Here is a 27,846-nt window from a genome sequence, read left to right as displayed (position 1 = left end):
ATACATGCTAGACAAAGCAAATAAATAAAATAAAATAATAGCTCATCCCCTCGCTCTTTCTTTTTAAAACAGCAGGAACCTGCGTTATTGGAGTTCTGCTTCCAGCACCACCCCTTCCACTCCCCAAGAAGCACAAAAAAAAAAAGATGCTCGAAACCTCCCGCCTGATAGACCGTCACTTAGCCTTGACTTGCTCCGGAACAGCTCCATTCTCATGCTGTCCCACTCCCAGAGCTCCTCTATGGTCTTTCCCTCCCACCCACCAGAGCCCACCGGAAGGACCTGCCGCCGGGCCGGAAGGTAACGAAGAGCCGAGAAGAGCAGACACGCGACTTTGCCGCCCGCCCGCCTGCTTCTCTCTGTGTCCCTCGGCAGCGTCTGAGCCGGCGGCTTCCGGCGAGCGCCCCTCCGAACATCGGTGGCTGCTTGCCATCTGTGCGTGGCGCCGGTTGCCCCTTTCCGCCCCGAGAGAGAGAGAAGGAGACCGTCGGCCGGTCCGTCGAGAGAATCGAGCCATGTCGCGCAGGCGGCACCGGGACGAGAATGACGGTGAGAGCGGGAGGGAAGCGGAGGGTGAGATCGTCGCCAGGCCGCCTTCACCACCTCCACCTCCACCCTTGCGCCTCCTCGTTAGAGATGCAGGAGCTCTTTGGATGGGCGTTTTTTTAAAATCAGATCCCGATTTCTCTCCGGGGTGATCGGGAGAATCGACTGAAAACATTCGTTTCAGGTGGACTAACCAGCACTAAATGTATTTGCAGGGGGCATCTGTACATTAAGCCTAATAATGTACCCAGGGCACCCCCCAATCCCTGTTCCAGGTCTTTTGCCTTCTGCTGAAAGCTGAGCTGTGCCTTGTAGTTATAGAGTTTGACAGGTTCCCAACCTGTAACAAGGTTTAAAATTGACATTTTTTACACAATCCTATTATAAATTCCCAGATTTTGTGCACAGGCAAGGATTTTGTATGTTTCTTCGCAATCAGTCCAGATCTGTTTAGAGAGTGGTTCCCAACCTTTTTTTGGCCATGCCCCACCTAAGCATCTCTAAAATCCTGGTGCCCTGTGCCCTGTGACATATAATTCTTACTTTACTCAAAAAGTGAACTCTACTCACACGGAGGAATCCTAAAAGGCCATTGACTTGGTTTAAACAAGGTTCAAATTGCCCCCATTAAAAATCAAATTGCCCCCCTGTAGGGCCTGGGCCCCATGTTGGGTACCACTGGTTTAGATGAATGGAAAGAAAGAACCCATTGTTCTGAAAGATGCTTTGCCTTTGATAGATAATGTACATTGTTATATATTGTTCTAACAAAACACTGTTAGTATCGCAGGTGTAACTTTGTAAGTTTAATTTTGCCTATTTTAAAAACTCTGAACACAGAGACACTCTTTATAGGTTTGAGAATTGAAGAAAGAAATAACTTTGAGCATGTGTATATGTATATGTATTTGGGCAGTTAGAGTTTCATACGGTGGGCTTTTCCCAGCATTTGAACTGTGATTTCACATTTCCTTCTTTACACTTGGTTTTCTGACATTGGTTGGGAAGAGGGAAATCTCCCACTTCTCAGGGACATTGTAGGATTATATCTGAATTAAATTTTATTCTCAGTGATCAACCTGTGGTTAGCATCTGCCCCCTCCGCATACATACAACCTGATATAGAAACAAATTACAGGACTGGAAAAAGAATGAAGTCATTCCTGTAATGGTGGACCTCAGTTTTTTGTTTTGTTCAGTTCTTTGTTGATGTGCTGGCACAGCTGACTTAAAAAAAAAATGAGCAGAGTAAAAGAGTTGGTTTATCACACACAACCCCTCCAAGTTTAATGGTTGAGATTCAGGTGGGCCTCCGTATACTTGCAGCGCAAACATATCCCCAACACGTTCCTCCTCTTTTTCCCCACAACAACAACCCTGAGGGGTGAATTGGGCTGATAGAGAGTGACTGGCCCAAAGTCACTCAGCTGGCTTTCATGGCCAAGGCAGGAGATGAACTCACTGTCTTTATTGCTCTTTGGAAGCTATGTTACATTAGAGCCCTTGAGCAGACAAGTCTTTTCCCCTATTGATTCTATGTAACCAGGAATGTGTGTGTGTGTGTGTGTGTGTGTGTGTGTGTGTGTGTGTGTGTGTGTGTGTGTAGGTCTCTAGTTATTCGGGTTTTCTCCTGCGTAAAATTGGAGATGTCTTGGCGACGTTTCGACGAAGTCTCATTCGTCATCTTCAGGCTTCTTCAGGCTTGGTGCATGTATGTATGTATGTATGTATGTATGTATGTATGTATGTATGTATATGTATACGAATCTATAAATTTGTATAGTTCTTTTCTTCTTATATTAGGAAAAGTGAAGCAGATATATTGGTCTATTGATTATCTGTGAACTCTTGGTCAGTGAACACCAGACCAGTGTAAAGAGATGAAAGTTCATACAGACATCTTTTTAATTTTTGCCACTGGATTCTGCCCAAATAACAACATTAGATTATAAAATGGACATAAGAATACATCCATTAGTTTTGTCTTTGGTATATTTCTTCGTAAAATTTTGATTCTGCTTTGGCCCAGTCCAGAAACTGAGCTCCCATTTTAGATATGAGGGAAGAGAAGAGAAGATCATGATCGGCATCTTTTTACTTTCTGCCACCGGATTCAGCCGAAATAATAATATGCCTTGTGCTTTTATTTTTTTAACCTTTCTAATCCCTTCAATTGAAGGGATTGTGGTTTAGTCTCTAAGGTCATCTGAAAAAAAAAAGAAGACGAAGGGGGCCCTTGTCTTCAAAAGGATGAAAGGGAAGGATGGTTACAATCAACTTATTTTAGCCACATTTGAAATAAACAGAATGTGAGGGGGAATTTTGTTAATGAGTAAATAGAAATATTTATCTAAAATCAATATCATAAAATGTCAGTGCAATATCTTATGGTATTTTCCTGGAATGGGTTGTGAAAATGTACATATAGATGTCACATTTTTGATATTTAATATTACAATTCCACAATGTCTCCAACCATATTGGATTTTCATTTTGGCATCTGATGTTTTGTCTCGCTAAAATAGAACAACATCACAAGAGAAGAAAAATATCTGAAACAGAGATGCTGGAAGACTTAATAAGCACATTGGGAGAAGAGGTAAAATGACTAGCAGCTTCATTTTGAGATCTTTCAGGTTTCCCTATCTGAGAATAACATAAACACTCAAATACAAATGAAATATCACAAATATATATATTTAGAAATGGAATAAATTTGCTGTGTACTGTGTTATTTTTGGTATTTTTTAAAAAGGAGTTTTCTCCTTTAGATATGATCCCACTGAGTACCTGCCTTAATAATTTCAAGAACCATAAACAAATACTACTTAGCAGTTATGTGGAATGTTTGCACCATCATCCTATAATGGGACCTTAACATTTTACATAGTCAATTACAAATGGAACCTGCAATAAACTATTACACTATGTTTAAGTTTCTAATAATATTGTGCTAATCAACTTTGCATGCGGGGATTCAGCATACCATTCCACTTACTTAATAGTTAGAAATGTTTTATGACTGCTGATCTGATCAAGTCATCCTCATTGATTTGATTGAAAACTCTCAAAAGATCAGGATTATAGATTTTTATTATTCAGTGGTCTTGTTTACTTGCAATCCTGTCACTGCTGACCCTATCTGAATCCCTACTTAGTCCCCCTTTATCTAAGTAAAGACTAAATTATTATGAAGGTTTACCAGTTTGCAGATGAGGCTGTTATTGAACAGTGTTGTGGGATGATCAAGAAAATACATTTATTTTTCATTTTCTTACATTTCCCTTTTTGTGTGTGTGTGTGTGTGTGTGTGTTTCAATAACGCAATTAGGTAAGGAGGGAAAGAATAGCAGTAGAGTATCCTTTAATTGATAGCTTTTGGAGCTACTGTAGCTACTGAAAGGACATTTTAATGAGAAGTGTCTTTGTAACATATATACATATATATATATATAACAATAAGATAACGACTTTCTAATATCTTATCCCCTCAGAGTTCTTCTTCTTTGGAAAGTAACGTAGATAATGTGAATAAGGTGTTGGAGGCACATCTGCCAAACTTCAAAAGCAAAATACTGAGACTCCTTTGTACAGTGTATGTATGCAAAAGATTTATGGATCTAGGTGATGATGCATTAATTGTCAAGTGCAGGAAATCAAGAGTCCAGGCAGGTCAACAGAATATAGGTTTATTATATACTAAAGCTCCCCAAGAAAATCTGAAGTACTAATGTTCATAGCCTATAGCTGGTAGATAAGAGTCAAGAGAATTCAAGATGGGCTGGAGATAGATCTCTTATGGGCGAGAAGGTCCTCAAGACTGATGACGCATTTGACCCCTTCCTCAGACTCAGCCTGGTCATCTCCTACATTAGTTATAGTAAAAGCTTTTAAGTAATTACTTTTGAAAAAGGTTTCTTTTCAAAGCTCTTTGTTGAATATATTGTATGGCTACATATTTTTCCCATTTAAGGAATGGGAAACTAGAAGACAGTATGGGATAATTAGCAAGGTAATTAATTAGGAGAGTGGAGAGGAGGACAGTGTCAAAATAGGTCTCTCTTGCTGCTTGTTCAGGCTTGGTAACTGCAGTTTAACCTGCTTTCTGTAGCTGTGTGTTGAGATGCTTATTTGCAAGTGCCAGCTTCATCTGGAATTTTCATAAGAGCTCAAAGAAAGAATTACATTTTTGCCTGAGCTGTTGCTCCTCAGACCTTCTCCTTTCAACTTTTCAAAGAACATACTGACACCTGAATCTGAAGCAATGTAAATGCTATGATCGAAACATTGGAAGATATATTGTTACGTACACAGTAGAATGTTTCCCATAATTATATACATTTCTGTGTGATTTCCCACTGGGATTTGCAGTACCTAAACAGTTAAATGAAGACTGAATTGACTCTCATGTTATCTTTTTTCCAATATATAGTAGACTTCTTGTCAAAGAAGACACTGCTTTTCAAAATTTAGGCATTCTAGGTAATTTGAAAATCACACATGGGGTAATGAGATGGCACTTGTGATTTGAATTAATAAGTGATGCTGTTTTTTCTCTCCTTTATGAAAAAAAAATCAGTGCACGTGTGCTACCACAAAGGATGACCCTTTACACAACTCTTGTTGGCTTGCTGAATGCCAGGAACTACAATTTTGGCGGAGAGTTTGTAGAAGCCATGATACGTCAGCTGAAAGAATGTTTGAAACTCAACCTGTACAATGAAGCTGTCTATTTAGTAAGTTGTTTTCATACTTTAGAGATTTCACTTGATTTGATTTTCAGTGTATTTGAAGAGCTCACATTTTGCCTTCACAGATTGTGAAGATAAAAAATGTAATTCCGTGTGATCATTTCATACATTTCATTAGAGCCGAGGTGGCGCAGTGGTTAGGGTGCAGTACTGCAGGCCACTTTAGCTGACTGTGATCTGCAGTTCAGCGGTTCAAATCTCACCTGCTCAAGGTCGACTCAGCCTTCCATCCTTCCAAGGTGGGTGAAATGAGGACCCGGACTGTGGGGGCAAGTTGCTGACTCAATTTGCTAAAAAAAATTGTAAACCGCTTAGAGAGGGCTGAAAGCCCTATGAAGCGGTATATAAGTCTAATAAATAAATAAATACATGCATACATACATACACCCATCTAAGCCTTTTCACTGCCTTATTTCTTCTGACTTTGTCATAACTGCTCTGCAGTGTGAGTGGTGTGTCAGGTTTGGTGATCTAAATTTGATGGCAATCGCAATAGCATTTAGGTTTGTATACTGCCCCATAGCAATTGCAGCACTCTGAGTGATTTACAATATAAGATTATTGGCATACTGCAGTCGGGTTCGTCATTTTATCGACCTCAGAAGACTGGAAGGTGGTCAACCTTGAGCCTCGTCAGGATCGAACTCTAGGCTGATGGCAGAGTGCTGCAGGCTAGCACTTTAACCACTGCCTCACCACAGCTTCTAATAAATGAGGTTTAACCATCTATTCAGTTGTATATCGGCCCTGGGATTCCTGTTATCCTCGTAAAAAATGCTGAAGCAGATGCATCCTAGGCTTCTGCAGGGTGTCAGTCCTGGAACCTATCTTTTTCATTGGAGTTTCAGGGCTGCCACATTTAGAGCCTGGGAAAATGGGAAGGGGGATTGCAAGGAGCCGGTGGAGGATTAGCCATAACAACATTCTTTTCTACGGGAGTCAAGGACACTCAGCCTGCATCTGGATGGGAGTGACTGGGGGCCGTCTCCAGTTGGGACGTTGAAATGATTGGACATGTGATGGACTTGTGGGTGCAAGGGATGGATCTTTGACTTTCTTTTGGGTGGAGAAAACCCAGAACTCTCAGATTCAGGTTTTCCCAGATATGCCAATATGACATCTGCAATAAAATGGAACTTTGAGGAATCGCTAGCCTTGGAGTCTTCTTTGGTTGGGGGAGCTACTTGGAACCCTGACACATGGCTCTTGCCTGGCTTTATGAAATCTCTTGCTGATCCATGCTTTGAAGAAACATATGATTGAGAAATATCTGAATGCTCTCTTTGTGCAGGTGCGCTTTCTTTCTGATCTTGTGAATTGTCACGTAATAGCTGCACCCTCAATGGTAGCCATGTTCGAGAATTTCGTTAATGTGACGCAGGAGGAGGATGTACCTCAGGTAAACAAGAATACATTTGCTTCGTAGATAGAGAAATAAATTGCTGAAATTTGTTACTTGATTGTTTTATTTTTTGTGTGTTGTGTTTGTAAATGTGATAAGCCTCTCCTCAGCTAGTATTCTAACAAAAGCCTAAACAGTTAGCTATAAGATTTGGCTACGTGCCCTCTGGTGCTCTTGTCACAGTCTCTTGTAGTCTTCAGATGGAACATAAGTACAGCAAAACAAACTGGTATCTAAATAATGATTTAGATGGGCAAACGAGGCCCTTACCATTATATTCTGTCAAGTTGCAAGTCTACAGTCCAAAAGATCCACAGTGTAGCTCCTTAAACATTTCTAAAACCTAAATTTGTAGAAAATATGCCAATTGCTGTTGATGATTTACAAACGTTTACCAGCCCCTGGCTGATTTCATTTACACCAGAGAGTAAGTGTACATCTTAAATACAATCAAAAGGAGCATGTGAAATAGCTCCTTGGAGAGAAAATGTAAATAATAGAGCATCAACACAACATAACTAACATTTTGGCTTTTTTGTCATATATTTTTTTCATTAGTTTGTGCAGATTTAGTAAGTACTCTCCTTTGTTTTGGAAGTATCAAAATCAACCATTCGTGTGCACAAATGAACCTGGCTGGGCACTTGAAAGTTTGCACCTGAAGCATCGTAGCGTAGAGTTAGATTTGTGGAATCAAAACAGTCCTTCCTGTGAGACTCCATTGTTTGACCTGATTTAGCTTTTATGGCAAGAACCAAAATTATTTTCTGAATGCTGTTGTCCATATTTTGACTTATTAGGTTCGATGTGACTGGTATGTGTATGCATTTCTGTCATCTTTACCTTGGGTGGGAAAGGAACTCTATGAGAAAAAGGATACTGAAATGGAGCACATCTTGTCTACTGTTGAAAACTATCTGAAGTAAGAAAATGAGAAAAAAATGTTACTTTGCATCATTAAATCTTAATGGGGCATGAACATAGAACATGTAGAGATCATAAATTTGCAGAAAAGCATTGACTGTTAAATGTAGAGGTAATAAATAACTTCAGACTTTTAGGCTTAAACCAAGTTAATTTTGTTCCTTGTTTCAATCATCACCACCTGACATTATAGCATTGAAAGACTTGACAACATTCTTAGTATGGACAGAGATGCTGCAGAAGAATAATGATAAAGTCCCAAAATTTGCTTGAAAGGCACATGCTCATAATTGTTTTCCACTGACTCTGAAGACAAGATTAGAATAAATGAGTGTGAAATTCTGGAAAGCAGTAGGCAAGTTTGCTGTTTAAAAAGGGATCTGAAATGATCACAGGGCAGATGAGAGAATGTTCTCAAGACTTGGGCTGTATGATTCTAGAAACATTTTTCTACATGGTAGCTGAGCCAATTGTCCTCAAAACCTAAGGTACTTAAGAATCAGCTGATTGAAAGCACATAACTTTACAGTCAAATATTTACTTTCTCCCAAAGCCTCCCACCGATTGAGATGTACTATCTGGTTTGAATAAAGTACTGTTTCTTTCAGAGTCTTTCTGAGTTGAAATGCAAACCAATTATCAGTAGACTTAAAATGTTTATGTTCTTTTCTGGCAGACGGCGTCAGAAGACTCATGTGCCCATGCTACAAGTTTGGTCTGTTGATAAACCACATCCCCAAGAAGAGGTGAATAGGGTTGGGGTTTCAAATTCTTGTCCTGACATCCATCTGAAGAAACATTAGGGCAAATACGTAATGCCCGTTTCGGCTGCATGAAGTTGACACTGTTCTAATGAAAAAGACTTCCCAATGGCCTTTCATGGCTTTTCTTTATTCTGAATTTCCTCCCTGAAATGGTTCCTAAGAAAATTGGGTAGGGTGGTTTCCTATAGCACGGAAATCAGTCTGGGTTTGGAATCGTCCTTGAATTCTGAATACAAAAATGTCTGATGTTGTCTTCCAGTACTTAGATTGCCTTTGGGCTCAGATTCAGAAAATGAAGAAGGACCACTGGCAAGAGAGGCACATCCCAAGGCCATACCTGGCGTTCGACAGTGTGCTTTGTGAAGCGCTGCAGCACAACCTGCCTTCTTTTACGCCCCCACCCCACACGGCAGATTCCGTTTACCCGATGCCAAGAGTCACCTTCCGAATGTTTGACTACACTGATGATCCTGAAGTAAGTTGTGGGGCAACATCCTTGTAGTGCGTTGTCTGCTGGGAAGTGAAATGTTTTCGTCTTTGGTGGATTCCACATAATATACCCCTTTGCCTTTTGAGGTTTCGGTTTGGGTCGTTATTTTGTCTCAAAATAGTTGTGGCTTTGCTTCACATTCTGTAGCAGTGTTGATATGGTTCAGGGTTTGCTTTGTCTGTCTAATAGCTCCATCTGCCCTGTGCACCACTGTTATTTTTTTTTTCAAAGCAGAAAAAGCTGCTTCTAAAAGAAAACATTTCTGGGGCAGCTGAACTTTGTTCTGAAATCTGTTATAAACATTAAATGACCTACAAACCACTCTACTAAAACTGTTGGAAAATGCTATGATGCCAGAGATGTAATCCCATTTTTGGGAAGAAGATAGAGTTTTGGACTATATCTATAAATTAATCTCTGTTGTTTGTTTTGTCAGGGTCCAATTATGCCTGGGAGCCACTCTGTTGAAAGATTTGTGATCGAAGAAAACCTCCACTGCATCATCAGAGCCTTTTGGAAAGAGAGAATGACATGGTAGGGATATATCAATTTCTATGTCAATCTATCCAAAGAGGGACTGACACTGCAGGGTGATAGAGCTTTGGGCAGCTACTTCCAAGACTTGCTCTCAGCATGGAAAGAGGCTTTTTGAAGGAGCGGATCCTGGCACATATCACAAGAAATATGTTTTGGGTTTTTTTGCACTTACCGCTTGCCCTTTTAATTCTAAATCACATGCTTTTCTCTTTCTGCAGTGCTGTCCAGTTAACAAGCTATCCAGGAAACCACAAGATCCCCCTGAATTACCACATTGTTGAGGTAAGCGCTGCATTTATCATGTCTTTCTTTTCTTTTTTAGTGCCAGGGATCTTCCTCTCTGCTAATACCGTAGTTCTTCATCTCAGAACGGAGCTAAGGACCCATTTTGAATTTGAACCATTTTTGATACACCACTGTGGGACTGGGATCGGCCATTTTAACACTGGAATTTCCTGACAATGAAATATTTTGTGCTCCTCTGCTTTTGCAAATATTCTTCATCATATTGCTTTCATATTTTTCCCAGGTGATCTTTGCTGAGTTGTTTCAGCTTCCTGTTCCGCCTCACATGGAAATCATGTACACAACACTTTTTATTGAACTCTGTAAACTTCAGCCTGGATCTTTACCTCAAGTTGTATCCTTTCCTCCAAAAGTCTCTTGTAGCAGTTAATACCTTTTGATAATGGTCTGTTTTCAACCATGTTGCAATTAAGCACTATAACATAAACAATTTAAACCTTAATTGAAAAATGACAGCTTGCACAAGCTACGGAAATGCTGTACATGCGCTTAGATACAATGCATACCATCTGCATAGATCGGTGAGTAAAGACATTCTCATCTAAATTTTCTGAGGACTTAGTGACTTGAGAAGTTTCCACACAACAGAATCTATGATGGTTATAAATAGACTTGCTTTTACAGGCCTTCATATTTTAGGTCACTCCTCTCATTTAATTAGTATAGGAATAAATGATTTCTTCTGTTAGACCTTTCTAGATCTTTCTTACATGGCATTCATAATCAACCAGTGAGTGCTGGCTGCAGTGTTAGATTATTAATTAAAAATATATGAAAATATGATTTTCATATTAAAATCTAGAAGATTTTAATACTCAATTACAGGTAGTCCTCAACTTACGGCCACAACTGAGCCCAAAATTTCTGTTGTTAAGTGAGACATTTGTTAAGTGAGTTTTTCCCATTTTACTACATTTCTTGCCCCTGTTGTTAAGTGAATCACTGCAGTTGATAGGTTAGTAACCTGGTTGTTAAATGAATCTGGTTTCCCAATTGACTTTGCTTGTTAGAAGGTTGCAAAAGGGGATCACATGACCTCAGGTTGCTGCAACGGTTATAAATATGAAGCAGTTGGGAAAAATCTGATTTTTGATCACATTATCATGGGGACGCTGCAAAGGTCGTAACTGTGAAAAACGGTCATGTCACTTTTTTCACTGCCATTGTAACTTAGAACTGTCACTAAAAGAACTGTTGTAAGTCGAGAATTACCTGCATTGGAAGCAAGGCTCTTTTAAAATGTTTCAAAAATGCTCCTTTAAAATGTGCTGAGTCTCAGTTCAGCAATCCTTTAATCAGCCACACCAGAGGTGACATTCAGGTTCTGACCAGTTCTGGAGAACCGGTAGCGGAAATTTTGAGTAGTTTGGAGAACTGGTAAATGCCACCTCTGACTGGCCCCGTACCCATCTATTCTCTGCCTCCTGAGTCCCAGCTGATCGGGAGGTAATGGGGATTTTACAGTATCCTTCCCCTGCCACGCCCACCAAGCTACACCCACAGAACTGGTAGTAAAAAAAATTGAATCCCACCACTGAGCCACACCACTGTTAGGTCCCAGATTTTTTACAGCATCTACTGTGTGTCATAGCTTTTGCAAAGTATGCAGCTACCTCTGGAAGTGTCTCTTCAAAAGATTGAATTACTACAGAATAATTGCACATTTTCTGTCCCCCAGTTTTAAAGAGTTTACAACTCCTCTATATCATACGTATGTTTCTGTCTATTTGTATATAACGTTAATTGTAGCAGTGCAAAATAAAATGTTTTAAATATAAACAAAACTTACAGATTCCCCCCTCCCCCCATCCAGGTTCATTAATTGGTTTTCCCATCATCTTAGTAATTTTGAGTTCCGTTGGAGCTGGGAAGATTGGTAAGTATTTGATTCTCCGTACAGGTAGTCCATCTGCACTTATATTAGGACTGGGCAGTGGAGTATTCTGCAGTGTTTATGTAATAGCACTCTGTAAGTCTCTAAAGCACTTGTGTTTGCTGTCCTGGATGGCTTAGCTTCTGATTTTAACCCTCGTGATAATCGGTGCTATATGCTATCACAATTGGCATTAAGATCTCAATGATTCCTGATTTTGTGTATGTGTCTTTTTCCTGCTTTATTTTGCTGTCAAGTAAACACTTTCACTTTCTCTGTATAGACGTCAATGGGCATTTTCTGGGTACTGAGGTGATTGACATTTACAGCTGGGTTTTCACTACAGGGATTTTGCATCTTATTAATTTTTAAAAGCCTCTGATCTTATTCTTTTTTTAAAAAAAAATTCTGATGGAATCTTTCCTTTCCCTTCCATTTATTTGTGTTATGTATGGGGGAAACACTATCGCAGGGTTCTCTGCGGTTATTCTGGTATGCTATATCTAATTCCCCCATCCTTGAGAAAAATTGTTTATGCTTTGTTGTGAAATCTCAGTTACAGGCTGTCCTGGACTATACCAAAAAATGCAAACAGTGCATTAATTTAAAAACAAAGCCCTTTGGGAAGCCTTGGGAAAAATGCTTTTCAACTTATAAGTTCAAATGGATAAATATTTTTTTAAATAAAATAGCAATGGTTTTAAATCAAGCCATAGTTGATACTCAACTGTAAGCAACAGGAGCTAAACCTGATTTACAATTAAATCCAACTGTATTGCTGGTGGATTTGAAGGAGAAGCAGTTTGGCTTGAAAAGGCTTTAAAAAAAAAAAAAAAAGACATGCATTTTCAAGGCTTAAAATGGACAGAACCGATGAGGAATGAATCAGACTTTCTCAATAAGATGGAGACTGGGGAATAGATTCATTTATATACAACTGGAAACATGTTTTTTTTTGAACAAGAAAAGCTGTGGAAATATTTATAATAGAGACTTAAAATTTTGGTGAATGAGACTCAATTGTTGGGAAAGATCCTGGTTAAAATTAAATTTTTAAGGAAAGGTTTTATTGTTAAGAATCAGTCAAGGACACTCGATTCTTATGGACCAGACACAACAACTGTGGTGATAGATTAGAAGCCATTGCAAGTGATATACAATAATAGATGGTTAACAGGACTGTGAAGTTTAACCTTGCTGTTGGTTTGCCTACTAAGAGCTGAGGTGGCGTAGTGGTTAGAATGCAGTAGTGCAAGTTATTTCTGCTGTCTGACTGCAATTTGGCAATACAAATCTCACCAGGCTCAAGGTTGACTCAGCCTTCCATCCTTCCGAGGTGGGTAAAATGAGGACCCAGATTGTTGGAGGCAATAGGCTGACTCTGTAAACTGCTTAGAGAGGGCTGTAAAAGCACTGTGAAGCGGTATATAAGTAAGTGCTATTGCTATTAAATATCTTGTTAAAATAAAATAAACATTTGTTGAATGGGGGAAAAAAATCCCTCACTGATCTCAGGAAGCTATGAAGCCCCCCCCCCCCCCCCGGGCCAGCATTATTTGGTAAGACAGGCCATATCTTGGTATGTAATACTCCCCCCCCCCCCTCTCCCTGACTGAGCTGCCAATAATTATGCTCTCAGGTTTGGGGTTGGGAAAGCCCAGAAGTCTCCACATTGAACTAGCTATAGATGTTCATGCTCTGGGAATCTCATATGTAAAGTCCTCTGATTGTGCTCTATGTGGGGCTACTCTTGCAGCTGATCTGGTTGCCACCATTGATCTAAAGGCAGCTGACAGATTGCTATGTGGGACATCTGACCATACACTTCCTACTCCTTTGCTGAAGCTACACTGGTTCCAGTTAGCTTCCGTGAAAGGCTTTGTTACGATCTCTAAGGCCCTCAGCAATTTGACTTCTGTTGTGGTAGAAAAAGGCAAGTGTATATGGGGTTGTTCCCTGAGATCATCAGGAAGGTCCTGCTGCATGTATCAAGGGCTGTAGAGTGCCACCTGACAACTGTTCATGGGTGCTCTTCAGTATTGCTCTCCAATCCTCCAGAGTCTCCTATTTTAGGCACATTTTGGAAATTCGCTTCTGAACCCAGGCTTGTCCTGTATAAATCCTGACTTATGATGGTCAGATCTGTAGCTGGATAAATGATTAGAGGAACTGATGAATGAACAGAAAAAGAAATAGTCTGGCAGACAGAAAGAATAGTGACATCAAAAATTGTGAAAACTCTTGCAGAATCTGACCCATTTAAATAATTGAAGATGCCTTTCAAAAGCAATTATTGTGAATTAAATCCAATTCCAGTCATACACTTTTCCTTAGTATCCTAGTATTGTAGAAACTGGTGCTATAAAAATTTGAAGAACCATCTTGATGAATATGAAAGATATTGTTTATGGTAGCAATCTGTTTGTCTGAGCGCCATCTCTTTTTTATAGGTCAGATTCTGTTTCTGAGGATCTTGACAGAGCCAGGCCTAAGTTTGTAAGGGAAGTACTGGAAAAATGCATGAGGTGAGTGAGAGACAGCAGCATTTGTATACATATGTGTTCTGATCCCCTCCTCCGTCCAGTAACGAATGCCAAGACAAACTTAACTGGAATGTACTTTAATTAGCAAAACACCAAAACCTCGGTGGCTGAAAGCCAAGCATAACAAACAGATAAGGACCTTGGCAGCAACTCAGACAAACCCAGGCAGCAATAAACACAGATAAAGCTTGGCAGAAATCCAGCCTGCCAAGCTCACAATACTGTCCTCCTGCGTTGACTTCTACAAAGAGGGCCATGTGCACAAGTAGCTTTTATAGTCTGGAGAGGAGCTAATGACCACCAGCTGAGTACAATCACCTCCTGTAATTGTGTAATTGTTTCTGACGCATAGTAGCTCTTCGATGGCGTGCATCCAGGAACAACTCACTGCTGGCTTCTGGATCACTCTCCCTTGTCTCCTCCCCACTGGTCCAAGGCTCAGGCGCCACCTGGTGGCCAACCAGTCTCTGCGCCCTGCTTGGAGTCGGAACCCTGTCCAGGGTCCTCCACATTCTCCAGAGCCGACTCATAGGGCCCCTCGCTGTCAGAGTCTGGTGGCAGCTCCAACGGCTCCTGCTGGGCCACAACACATATGTATCCACCATGCTTTACCCAGTGGGATAAGCAGGAACCAAAAAAAAAGCATTTAAAAATTGAGTAAGCAAAAGAATAAAGACATGGAGGAATAAACAGGAAGGGGAAAAGGTTCCTAAACTTATTTGCACCAATACTCACTATGCTAAAGAGACCACTTTCAATCTATCAGCTTGCACTGTCTCATCCATTTGCAGTCACTCAGTCTTTCTGTTCCTGTTGACACGTTCATTTTTCTTTCCTATGTTGTTTTGCAGTTCAGACCTCATTCATTAATTCCATTGTCCAAATCCTCTCCACACATTTATTTTGCAATCGCTAGCTTTGGATTCATTCTGTCTTGTAGTCAGCCTGCATTCCTTCAGCGTACAGCCTATTCTTGTTTTGTGATGTACACACTTCTCGTACAATCAATTTCCACTGCATTCAACTTATTTTTATGCTTCTCCTGAATGGACCAAAGCCATTGAAACAAGTTTTCCTATTATCTGACACAAATGTGTAGTCTTATTTTAAAAATGTGTGTGTCATGATAACTAAGTTGTAATTTTGGAGAATGTATGCTGAAATAGTTAAAAAAACAAAGGAATGTATTAAACACAGGAAACAATATCTATGAAAAATGCTCAGACTAATTCCACTCTAATTCACTGGTATGTAAGAAGGAAGAGAAAACATACTCAATTTTTTGCTACTACAGCTTATATCACTGTTTTTCAACGTTAGCATTAGCTCCCCATTCCCCAGACAGCATATAATTCCCAGAATTCCCTCACCAGTATAGCTTCCCATAGCTGACTGGGGAATTCTGGAATTGAAGTCTGCTTGTTTTCAAGCAGCCAAGGTTCAGAGTTATTGGCATATACTGTATCAATAAATCAATCAAACTTCTGAAGCTGGCTTCCTCACCTGGTTTAATTGAAAGAACATCAGCTTGAAAACTTCCTTCTCTTTATAAAGAGAACAGAGTTCTGACTAGGATTCTAGTAATGGCATCCAACTCTCAGGGCATCCCACTATCCACGGCTTTGTTGAAATATCACCAAATGAATTTGTAATGAACTGAACTGCACAATACCATGATACAACTAACCTGGAATTTAGGACGAGTAGCCTCAGCCAGCCATAGCACAGCAGCTGGCAGCTCAGATAATATTTATGCTTTCTCTTGGGAATTTAAGAGAGATTTGGAGGAGACCAGGATTAGTTCCTGACTTTGAAAAGTTAGTGTGAATTGTTTCTGGTAGATTGACCAGTGAGATTTGAGTTTGCCAAAAGAAGGGGTTGCCAAAATGCAGTAGTCATATTGAAGCCCATAACCCAATACTGAGCAATTACAAGAATTATAAAGTCAACTTATAGCATGGGCCCAGCCCTTGTTCTTCTGAGGAACTTTTTCTGAATGCTGTTCAGGTTCAGTGAACAGACATCGGCTTTGGAGTACTTTATCAGGGCGTGTATCTTTTACTGAACGACGAATTAAGAATGATTGGTTGGTTATGTCTGTAGCTCTATTTCATGATGAGAGCAACCTTCTTTAATGTTCATTTTCTTTTCTTCTTTTTTCAGGCTTTCCTACCACCAGCGAATAATAGATATTGTTCCTGCTAGTTTTTCAGTCTTGACTCCTGCAAATCCAATCTGTATTTATAAATATGGAGAAGAAAGTAACAGTATGTTGAGAGTATATAATTTACATTGTAAAATATAAAAGAAGCATTTGCTGCTATTGGTGGGAAATGGTGTGTGTGGGGGGGGAGGCAATAATAAATCCCTTTAAAGAAAACTGCTATAAACTTGTGTGGTTTTGAGAAATATGGTGTCACCCAAGGACCATTCAAAGCCCTAATGGGCAAGATGACACATTGCTTCAAGATGTGGCCTCTTATCTTCTGAACCATTCCTCAAATATGTAAAATCTTCTACTATGTTGCATGCAATCTTTTATATAACAGTGTCTTCAAAGATGGTAACTGTGCTTCTTCCTATCTTTCTAGAATCTCTTCCTGGATACAACGTTGCACTCTGCTTAAACATCGCCATCAAAAATAAAGTGAGTAATGATGAAATTTTCACCATTCTGAAGGATGTGCCCAATCCTAATCAGGATAATGATGGTAAGCCCGTCTAATATTTACTGTGTCCCCATTCCTAATTTTCAATTATGGAAAAATTGCAAAACCTCAGAGAAATTAGTTATGTTTAAGCATATCTGGTACATGGTTTTGATTATTATGCACACACATGGAATATGTACTAGCTCAGTGGAATTTCTTTTGTCCCTGATTTTTGGCATCTAACTCTATCCCATATATGCCAATAAGCAAATATTCTTTTAGTTTAAAAATAGTATATAGTATGCCTAAATTGTAAGCATATGTGAGATGGTTTTAATATTGTTAATATCAAATTTAGTCCAAACATCATACTTATAGACAGAATTTCTGTAAGATGCTTTATTACTGGTTATTATTCCAGACTTAAAGCCTCTATATAATTCTATATATATAATGTTTGGAGTAAAATGTAATATGAATATTATTTTATTAGTATTATATCAATATATTATATTAAAATAATAATAATTGCTATTATTCCATACTTAATTGCTAAAACGGGGGATATAATGGCTCAGCAGTTAAAGACTCTGAGCTTGTCAGCTGGAGAGCTGACAGCCTGGGTTTGACACCCAAGCTCCGCACAACGGGTGAACTCCTGTTACTTGTCCCAGCTTCTGTCTACCTAAGAGTTCGAAAGCATGCAAATGTGAGTAGATAAATGTAGGTACCACTTCGGTGGGAAAGTAGCAGCATTCTGTGCGCCTTTGGCATATAACTATGCAGGCCATGTGACCGTGGAAAATGTCTTCGGACAACACTGGCTACCTCGCCTAGAAAGGGAGATGAGCACCGTGCCCTAGAGTGGAACAAGACTTATAGGAAAACCTTTACCTTTTTAAAAAATTGCTAAAATGAGTAATTCTTTTTTAAAAGACTGCTGGAAAATAATGAACAGATTGGATCACTTTTTAACAATTCTGGGAAATGGTTTATAATAGAACGGAACATCTTTTGAAAGTCATAATTTGACTTAATTTTAAATTGGACTAAACTATACATCTTTTTAAAAAAACGTTGAATCAGCAATGAGTATATGAACAGCTGAATGAGTCTGATACGTTTTTATTGGAAAAGATCAGAAGCGCCGCTAAATAAGTTATGAGGGTATCCTTGAGGTCCAGAATAATCTCATATTTGAAAAGTAAATCTTAGGTAGAATTGATGTAGAATTTAATTATAGTTGGGAACCATTCTTGGATTATAATTTTATACATGAATTTGTTCCACATCCAAACTTTTCATATGCATAGAATTTATATCTTACTCTGATTTTTTGTTATGGGGCGTCAGGTCAGCGTGGCCTTAATGACCACATACTATAGAGAGATTTTATTCAGGATGATCTGTCCCTATGAGTGTTCAAATGGTGCATCCATCACGATTATAATTGAGTCCATCCATGTTATTTCTGTCCATCTCTTTCCTTCCATCTTTCCTTAGCCTTAGAGTCTTAACTAGAAGACTAGGTCTTTGCATAATGGATCCAAAGTATGGATATGATCTTTAATCAGTATTGATTAATGTGCTTATTGTTTCATCATTTATTAGTACTGTGCTAACCAAACATTTTCAGCTTAAAACTTAATAGGGAATATTTGGATTTTGTTTAGAAAATGGATATGATAAGAAAATTCATGAAATTTCTTCGCCACTTTACTTTTTTTCCCAGAAAAGTCAAGTAAAAATTCTCAAGTCTTTCTCGGCGTTCAATAAGTGCCCATATTGCTTATAGGAATTCAAACTTATTTGTAACTTTGTTTTCCAGATGAAGGCTTCTCATTCAATCCTTTAAAAATAGAAGTTTTTGTCCAGGCACTATTACACTTAGCCTCAAAGTCATTCAGTCACTCTTTCAGTGCTCTGGGAAAGTAAGTATTTATCATTAAGCATATTAATCTATTAATGCATTCATATTGTTGCCATTTTATTTTTATTTCTTTTGTAATGTTAACAAAAAAGAGGTCAGAAGCAAATATGATTTTTATTTAATTACTGTGTTTTAAAAATTAGCTATATTGTCTACTTCTCTTTAAATGTCTATGAAGATTCTCAGTCATCCAGATCATGGTTGTCCCAAAGGTGCTTTTTCAAAAGGCAAGTGGACTTTCTTCATTTTTTTCCCCCTGAAGACGTTTTGCTTTTCATCCAAGAAACTTCTTCAGTTCTGACTGGTTCAAAGCTGAAGACGTTTCTTGGATGAGAAGCGAAATGTTTTCAAGGAAAAACAAAGGAAGTTCAGTTTCCTTTTGAAAAAGCACCTTTGGGGCTACTTCTCTTTAACTTGCAATTTTAAATGGGCAGATTCCTGTATAATCTCTGGTCCTTGGGTACTTCTGCCTAGTTTTGCATGTCAGGAGCTTCCTCCTAAACTTCAGCATCAACAGAAAGTTCATCAGTCCTTTCTCACCTCCTTGTGATCTGCAGCACAACATTGTCCCTGTATACTTTTAAGTCTCAAGACACAGCCTAACAAGAATGACCAATGGCAATCCAGGGGAAATCCAAAACTTTACAGCTGGAGAAGAAGAACCCTTTGTGCATTAGATTCTTGCAGTGGCCCAGTGAACCTGGATATTGCCAAAATCAAAAACAACCTCGCTGAAGAAAAAGCCAATGACCGGTCCAATTGTACAAGGAGAGAATGTCAGCCCCATGTAAACCAGGCCAACAAATCAACTCAACCAGAAGACCAAACTACTTTTGTTAAGGTATGTTATAGTAACAGAACCTTGGAAGTCTGATTGTGCTTTACCTCCTCTGCCTCTTAGCCTCCTGTGACTGAGGGAGGTGTCTCAAGACTTGACTGTGTCTAGCTCTCTTTAGGATAAAGGCAGGCAGGGAGGGAAGACACATTCAGAGGTGCAAGATCCTGTTACTTTAACCCTATAACAAAAGTCGTATTAACATTCATGACTTTGCATTCAAATCATAGCTACCTCAAAGGGCTGGGACAAACCTTTTGTGAGACTTGGGCTTAAGCCTCATTGCTTTGGAAACAAATTTCTCTTATCTCTAACTCAGCTACAGTGAGGGAGAGAGAGAGAGGTTTAACAGTGGAATTGATTTTGCTGACTAGGTGGATTCCATAAAACACTTATCCCCACTAAATGTGTAGCTAGTCACAGTAGCAGGAAGAACGGCTGGGTTGATACTGCTCGTTTCTCAGTCTAAAAATCCAGAGTTCGTCATGATCTTGGGAGACTAGACCAGTCTACTTCTCTTTCGCTCACTTTTTGCCATTTCAATCCATGTTGCATTACAAGGTTACGTAAGAACTGATCTGTAAGAATGAATGACATGTATTCCTTAATATTCTTGGGTTATTCATTTCTGTTCTAATAAGATTTCGAGAAATCCTCAAAACTTTGGCTGAAAGTGATGAAGGGAAGCTTCATATTCTCAGAGTTATGTATGAAGTATGGAAAAATCATCCTCAGGTAAAAATGAATATGAGTCCCTTCCTTCCTTCCTTCCTTCCTTCCTTCCTTCCTTCCTTCCTTCCTTCCTTCCTTCCTTCCTTCCTTCCTTCCTTCCTTCCTTCCTTCCCTCCCTCCCTCCCTCCCTCCCTCCCTCCCTCCCTCCCTCCCTCCCAAAGCAATTCCTGCTTTAAGTAGGAGAAAGGCATGTTCCCTCATTTTAATTTAAACCACCTTTATTGAGTTAGATTTACTTTATGTTGTTGAACAAGGCCTGACACTTTTTTCTTTTTGTTATCTATTGTTTCATAAGATTAAAACCAGAGAAATTGTGTACATCTATCTAAATGGCAGTTCTTAATCTCCTCCCAAAGCTAGCTCAGTCACGACCAGTCATTCTCTGGGCTCAGTCAAGGGAAGAGTGGACAGAACCATTGACAGAAATCTCGGTGCCTTTTAGCAGGAATGGAGGTTGCTTTCCAATGTTCCAGAGTGTCCTTTGTGTCTTTAGGAATGGTCTTCCTGTTCATGTGTTGGTAGAGAGATGCAGTCCTGAGCTGATGGTTTCCTGTTCACCTCTTCTCTGCTTTGCCATGAGAAAAAGTTAAAAAGTAAATTATTTAAAGGTCCTCCATTGTTCAGATTTCCCCAAAAAATGTGAATGTGATGGAATCTGTAATTCTTGATGGGGAGTTATGATAAGTGGCCCTCCTAACATAAATAATTATGGTCTGCACAGCTCAGACGCTGAATCTTATAGAGAGACTGTGCTTTGAGGGATCCTGTGTAATTTCAATTAACTGGGATTTCAATCTGTGAGTTTGTGTGGAAAGGACAACACACTCCTGATGAACTGAGCAAAGTTTCTGCATTTGCACAGATGATTGCTGTACTGGTGGATAAGATGATTCGAACACAGATTGTGGATTGTGCTGCAGTGGCTAACTGGATTTTTTCTCCAGAGCTATCTCATGATTTTACAAGGTAAATAAATGTCAACCATCGCATAACTTAAAAAAAAATATCTCCAAATTATGCTTTGAATATCTGTCATAATGAATGATATTTTGCAGACCTAAGAGAATTATGATTCTGAAATTTCTGTTCAGAGGGAAGATTAGGAGGTGCAAGTTGTACGGTTGTGTTTTATGTTTTGGGCCACTTCAGTTCTCTGAGAAAAACTCAGGTTTACAAGTGTGATTCAGCCTTCTTGCTGACAACAATCAGAATGTTTTCTCCCAACATGAGAGGTTTTCTTTGCTTCTTTTATTTATTGCTAGATTTTATATTTGGGAGATCTTACACTCTACAATTCGTAAGATGAATAAGCATGTGATGATGATCCAAAAGGAGCTAGAAGAAGCCAAAGAAAGATTAGCCAAGCAACACAAAAGAGTAAGTATCTTTTTTCATGCCAGTATGAAGAAATAGGGCTGAAACATATTTCAACAGCTATAAGGGCATAAGATTTGCTTTGCTCTACTGAACCAGGCAGAGATGGGCAGCAGGATGGAAAACTGGTGAGGGTCATCATTCTGCTTGTGTCCATGGCTCAGGCGTTCTTAATTTTCAATACTTTTCATTGGCTAATTTAATTTTTTTGCATCCCCATGCTGTGATAAAACCACAGTGATAAGAGCTATGGTGGCACAATGGTTAGACTGCAGTACTGCAGGCTACTTCGGCTGACTCCTGTCTGCCTGCAGTTTGGCAGTTCGTATCTCTCATCCTTCCATCCTTCCGAGGTCGGTAAAATGAGGGCCCAGATTATTGGGGGCCCTCATATGCTGACTAAACCATTTAGAGGTGGACGTAAAGTAGTTTCAAGCAGTGTATGTCAAAGTGCTTTAGCTGTTAATTCCCCCCTATAATTGAGTATGATTGATTTATATTTCTTTAAAGTCCTACCCTTGATTTTTTCTTTGCTTTTTCTACCTTTGTGCTCACTATTTACATTTCAATCCTTTCCTTTCAGCGTGAGGATGTCCGGAGCAATGAGAGGGGAAATTGGCCCCTTGAAGAACAGATTGAACGTTTGCAAGAAAAAGTTGAATCGGCTCAAAGTGAACAAAAAAACCTTTTCCTTGTAATATTTCAGGTAAAAGCAAACATATTGATAGACCCGTGAAGAAAGCAATCTTAAAATATTAGCATGGCTGCAAAATTCTAAAATGAGGGTTTCAGCTTCATAAGGTTCTAAATCAAGTGTTTCTCAACTTTGGCGACTTTAAGTCCTGTGGACTTCAACTCCCAGAATTCCCCAGTCAGCTGGCTGGGAAATTCTGGGAGTTGAAGTCCGCAGGACTTAAAGTAGCCAAGTTTGAGAAACACTGTTCTAAATTAAAAATCTATATATTTGAGAGCAAGTTCTTAAAAACATCACAGGTAGTCAACCTCAAGCAGGTAGTCCTTGACTTATAGCAGTTCACTGAGTGACTGAAGTTACAATATGACTGAAAAAAGTGATGTGTGACCATTTTTCATGCTTACAACCATTGCAGCATCTCCATGGTCACGTGATCAAAATTTGGATGCATGGCAATTGTTTCATATTCATGACAGCTGCAGTGTCCCGAGGATCATGTGATCCACCTTTTGCAACCTTCCGAGAAGAAGAGTCAATGGGGAAGCCAGTTTGATTTAACAACCCTATTATTAACTTTAACAACTGCAGTGCTTCATTTTACCACTGTTTCAAGAAAGGTCATAAAATGGGGCAAAATTCACTTAATAAATTTTGGGCTTAATTGTGGTTGTAAGTCGAGGGCCATCTATACTGAATCCATGTTTGTTGTTGTTCTGTACTAAACCATTCCTTACTTAATTCAGAGATGCTTTTAACCCCTACTCAAAAGAAAAGTATGCCCATGAATCCAAAGCCAATATTTCACCTTGTTTATTCCTTCCAGCGTTTTATTATGATGCTAACAGAGCATTTAGCACGAAGTGAAGCAGGAGGCATTGATGTAATTACACCTTGGTACAAGAACTGTATAGAGAGGCTGCAGCAAATCTTCCTACAGGTAAGTCTTATTTATGTCAGAATGCATGTGGTTATTGAAAGCGAGATTATCTGGAAATCAGTCCTTGCACTGTTGATTAGCAATTTACTCATAGCAGCTTGATTCAAAAGCCTGAACAGGGTATTGTTGTATTGTAATGTTCATTATTGGCCCAAATTGAGCTTGGATTTTAGCTATATTATTGTAGGTAAAGCTGTGTGCATACGCTAAATCATTTGTAGACTTATTTGCTGCACACAGATGCAGGGGAAAAGCCAGTGAATACTTCTCTGAGATGGATGTGTCAAATATATTGTATAATTATGAGTCCCGCTGGTTTTGCATCGTTGACATGTCATATAGCACTTTCAATATTGGTACTTAAGATCAGCCTTTTCCTGCATTAGAAACTCAGTCAACACAAAATATATTTGTTATTTGTGACATTTTAATTATCTCATTCTGCTGATATTGATTTATTTAATCAATTTATATGGCTACCCACCTCACAGATGTGACTCTGTGCAGCTAACACATTTTAAAGAATACCAAGAACATATACATCAGAATACAAAGAACAAAATATCAGATACCTATGACGGTAGCCAAGAACAAACCCAATAGAGGGAGTCTTTAACATACGACCATTCATTCAGTAACCATTTGAAATTACACTGATGCTGAACCAAGGGAGCTAAGTCCTGTCCTTGAATAATGGCTATTATAGTGTCCACTCAAATCACATGATAAAAATTGGGACACTTGGCAAGGACACTGCAACTGCCTCCATCTGCCTATATTCCCTCCCCAATCCAGCCTCACTGGGTTTCAGAGGCTTTGGAACCCTCTTCCCTGTCCTCATGCTTTGCCCCACTTACCTCTTCCAGAGATTGCTTTTCTGAAAGAGCAGCAATAACAATAGCACTTAGGCTTATATAGTGCTTCATAGTGCTTTACAGCATTCTCTAAGTCTGTGATGGTGAACCTATGGCACGCATGCCACAGGTGGCACACAGAGCTTTCTCTGTGGCCATGCCAGCGTCGCCCCAGCCAAGCTCCACTGCGCATGCGCACATGCCTCCCACTGGCCAGCTGGTCTCCAGGTCTCTGCCAAACATACGCATTTGCATGCATGCCCCCCAACATGCATGGGGGGTGCTCACATTGCAATTTTGGGGTTTGCGCGCATGCACGCATTCCCACCTGCACCCTGTTTTGGACCTGGAAGGCCACCTGCAACAACCTGGAAACCAGAAATGGATGGAGAGGGTGGGATACATGTGGGGGGGGACGCACTTGCATGCACAGGGGAGCTTGCATTGCATTTTGGGGGAGGTGCGCGCTTTGGCCACTCGGCACCAAAAAGGTTCCCCATCACTGCTCTAAGTGCATATTGCCCCCAACAATCTGCATCCTCATTTTACTGACTACAGAAGGATGGAAGGTTGAATTAACCTTGAGCCAGTGAGAATTGAACTGCTGGCAGTCAGCAGAATTAGCCTGTAATACTGCATTCTACCCACTGTGCGATAAGTATCCAGCTGATGCATGTCATGTTCTAGAAGCGGGTTCCCCTCTCAATCTCTCAGAAGGGTACTATTTTCCAAAATTATTTAAGTTCTGGGAAACAAAGTTGTATATAGAAACAGCTCAGGAGACTCTTCCCTGATTCAATGAGAGGGGCCAAGAGGAAGAGAAGGTAAAGCACAATCAGACTTGCAAGATTCAGTTTATAGTGTATTTTTGTCTAGTTCTAATTTTCATGCAGAGTCTGTTTCTTGATATGTTTCTGATCCAAGGAGTCCTAAGGCTCACAGGCACTTACAGGATTGAACCAAATCCTATTCTTCCCTGACCACAGTATCCAGACTCTCTGATAGAACCACCAGTGACATCATTTGGTTGGTCAACAACAGCCGTGTAGAGCTGAGTGTTATTAGCACACAGTTTGATACCCTGCACTGTGCTATCAGATGACCTCACCCAGCAGCTTCATGTAGATATTAAACAGAAATGGGGAGGGTGCCAAATCCTGAGGAACCTTGCATATTAAATGTTACAGATTACATCTCTCCCCCGTGACTGAAACCAACCTTAGAGGAAGGTGGATGATCAAGGCATAACTGCCTTCCATTTCTACTCCCTGGAGTGGTATCTAGAAGCATACTGTAATCAAACGTATCTATGAAGCTGCAATAGAACCACTTTCTCAACAAACTTCCCAAGAAAAGAAAATTGGAAATAAGATTAAAGTTACCCAAAAGAATCAAATTCAGCAATGGCTTCTTGAGGCAACATTTCCTTTTTTAATCAGTGGTTCCACCACTTTCCTTTAAGAATGGATTCATCATTGCCAGGATCCAACCACATATCATCTTCTGAGAAACCTTAACTAGGAGCACACAGGTAGCCTAACTAACAGTTCCATTTAATCAGCCAAACTTTCTGTCAGTCAAATGCTGGGCCCAACTGTGATTGTTGTTATACTTACCAGAATTGGCTTTTATTATATATGCTCCCAAAACTCTCACTTTAGTTTCTAAACAACTAAATAAATGCAAGGTTCAAGTCTTTCATCTAAAATTAGATGATTATCCCATAACCATTAGATAGTGATAATGGCATGGTTATGGAAAGCTGTCTCAGATAAAGTTTTACTTGGGATTAAATTAAGACTGTTTGTTTTATTTGTAGAGTTTTGTAGCTGGAGATGGATTTCTGAAGTTAAAGTTTATAAATCTTATGATTGGTTTCTAATTTCTGTTTATTTTATGCAGTTTTTATTGCCTTCATTTTACAGTGTTCTGGAAGTGGTAGGCTGATGTTAAGTAAATAATATTTTACAATGAATATTTAATCTTTTATTTCTGCATAAAAGCAGTTAGCATGTTATAAACCTACTGCTTCATATAACATTGGATTTCATAATTAGGTTTGTCCACTCTGGTTTTTCTGATTGTTCCAGACCAGGTTCTTTTTTTAGTTGTGTTGACTTGAGTTGCACATAGTGTATAATATAGTTGTGTTGTGTCTATCATACAAATCAAACTTGCAATATTAAGCCACAGCTGGCAAGTACAAACAAGGTGCTAAACTTTTAAAAAGATGGTTTATGTAACATGCTATTTCATTTCCAAGCTTAACTGAAATGCTTTTTGTGTGTGTCTGTAGCATCATCAGATCATCCATCAGTACATGGTGACCTTGGAGAACCTTCTATTTACAGCAGAATTGGATCATCACATACTGGCTGTATTTCAGCAGTTCTGTGCACTCCAGGCTTAAATTACTTTTTTTTTTTGTATAGGACTTAATTTCATTTTGTGAAACTTAAGACTTCGATGGGAAAGAAAGAAAAAATAATAATAACCTGAAAGTGTGCTGTGCTAGATAAACAGTGCTCATATTTTCAGCAGTAGGGGCCTTATGCTAGTTATGATTCCGGGATGTTTGGGATGGAATAATGTGTGGATTTCTAAATTTGAAATGGATTGAATATTGACTCGGCCATAGCATCCCTTTTGTGCCCTCTTATTATTGGTATAAAAGTTAAAAATAGAAGACAATAAATAGATGTGGCTCTTTGTTGACCTTTTGCATACCATGCAACGGGTTCTATAATAATGTGAACTAAGTCTCAAAACACGAATGTATCTGAGGATAGACTTTCTGGTGATAATGCTCAAAACTCCGTAAGAAACAGAAGCCTCAAATATATGAATATTTAAATGGCTAAGTCTGCAGAGAACTTTGGGGTATGTTTGCTATCAAAATGAATGATCATGGTTTTGTGAAATATAATTGAAACTACAACACTTTTTAAAACATTGGTCCAATGTGCTTATTTTGGGTCACACAGAATAGAAACAAGCTGAGTTACTGAAGCAACAATCTGGGCTGCTCATTTGTAATGCAGATATAAGTTGCATTAAGGGACGTAATAAAAGCTATCAACTAGCCTGATCTGCCTTCCATAACTCAAGATTGTCTGATTACTCTGGAGAAAACGTATTTGTGTTCATTGGCCTAGACCAAGAAGACAGCCAGGGCTGTTGTGCTTCTTTTTATTTATTTGTGCCGACTCATACATTTGATAAGCCAAGTCATTAGATTAAGGCTGGCTTTGCAAATATGGTTATCAATGTCTTCCAAGTTAAAAACGTGAGAGTTACTTAAGGGCCTATTCTTAATAGTAGAAAATATATATAGCTCAGCGTTGAATTGCTGGGCTCTTGGTATTCCCATTTATCATTACTAGGCCAAACAGCACAATGAACTGCCTTCCAGCCAGTTAATGAAAAGCAAGTTCATAGACTGCTAAAGTCTACTCATTTACCAACATATGCAAGGCCCAGATGTTTTCCCTCAAAATAATGTGTTTCTTTAAGAACGACTAGATAGAGAGACTTTCATTGTTTTCAGTGGTGGGTTGCAGGTGGTACGCCCCGGTACGGACGTACTGGAGCCAGCCCGGAGCACCGGATACCTTTCCGGTACGGTACTCCGGAGGGCCCGCCCGCCCGAGCTCCTTACCTGTGTTTAAAGCTTCTGTGCTGCCACGCACATGCATGGCGCATA

General features: G+C 39.4%; 1 protein-coding gene across 6 annotated transcripts; it reads left to right on the top strand.

Annotated features, from left to right (window-relative positions):
• The first annotated feature begins 279 nt into the window (after positions 1–279).
• Positions 280–27,110, top strand: LOC116506337 (nuclear cap-binding protein subunit 1-like). Of its 6 annotated transcripts, XM_032214023.1 has the most exons (23): positions 280–549; positions 3,072–3,145; positions 4,041–4,141; positions 5,126–5,282; positions 6,589–6,696; positions 7,500–7,621; positions 8,300–8,369; positions 8,647–8,862; positions 9,314–9,411; positions 9,633–9,696; positions 9,944–10,054; positions 10,177–10,241; positions 11,534–11,596; positions 14,044–14,118; positions 16,300–16,403; positions 16,728–16,847; positions 18,616–18,718; positions 20,194–20,287; positions 21,147–21,250; positions 21,547–21,661; positions 22,242–22,364; positions 23,176–23,289; positions 26,440–27,110. In XM_032214023.1, the coding sequence occupies exons 1-23, from the start codon at positions 516–518 to the stop codon at positions 26,551–26,553; spliced, it is 2,349 nt and encodes a 782-aa protein (XP_032069914.1). In that variant the 5' UTR covers positions 280–515; the 3' UTR covers positions 26,554–27,110. The 6 variants fall into 6 exon arrangements, with proteins under 6 accessions (XP_032069914.1, XP_032069920.1, XP_032069919.1 ...); XM_032214028.1 differs by lacking the exons at positions 280–549; positions 4,041–4,141 and adding an exon at positions 4,979–5,028 and having other exon boundaries at positions 3,108–3,145; XM_032214027.1 differs by lacking the exons at positions 280–549; positions 3,072–3,145 and adding an exon at positions 4,979–5,028 and having other exon boundaries at positions 4,074–4,141.
• The last annotated feature ends 736 nt before the right edge of the window (positions 27,111–27,846 follow it).

Source organism: Thamnophis elegans, chromosome 3 (genome assembly GCF_009769535.1).
Source record: "Thamnophis elegans isolate rThaEle1 chromosome 3, rThaEle1.pri, whole genome shotgun sequence".
NCBI lineage: Eukaryota > Metazoa > Chordata > Lepidosauria > Squamata > Colubridae > Thamnophis > Thamnophis elegans.
The sequence above is the reverse complement of the archived record's forward strand: the minus strand, read 5'-3'. Positions and strand labels throughout refer to the sequence as shown.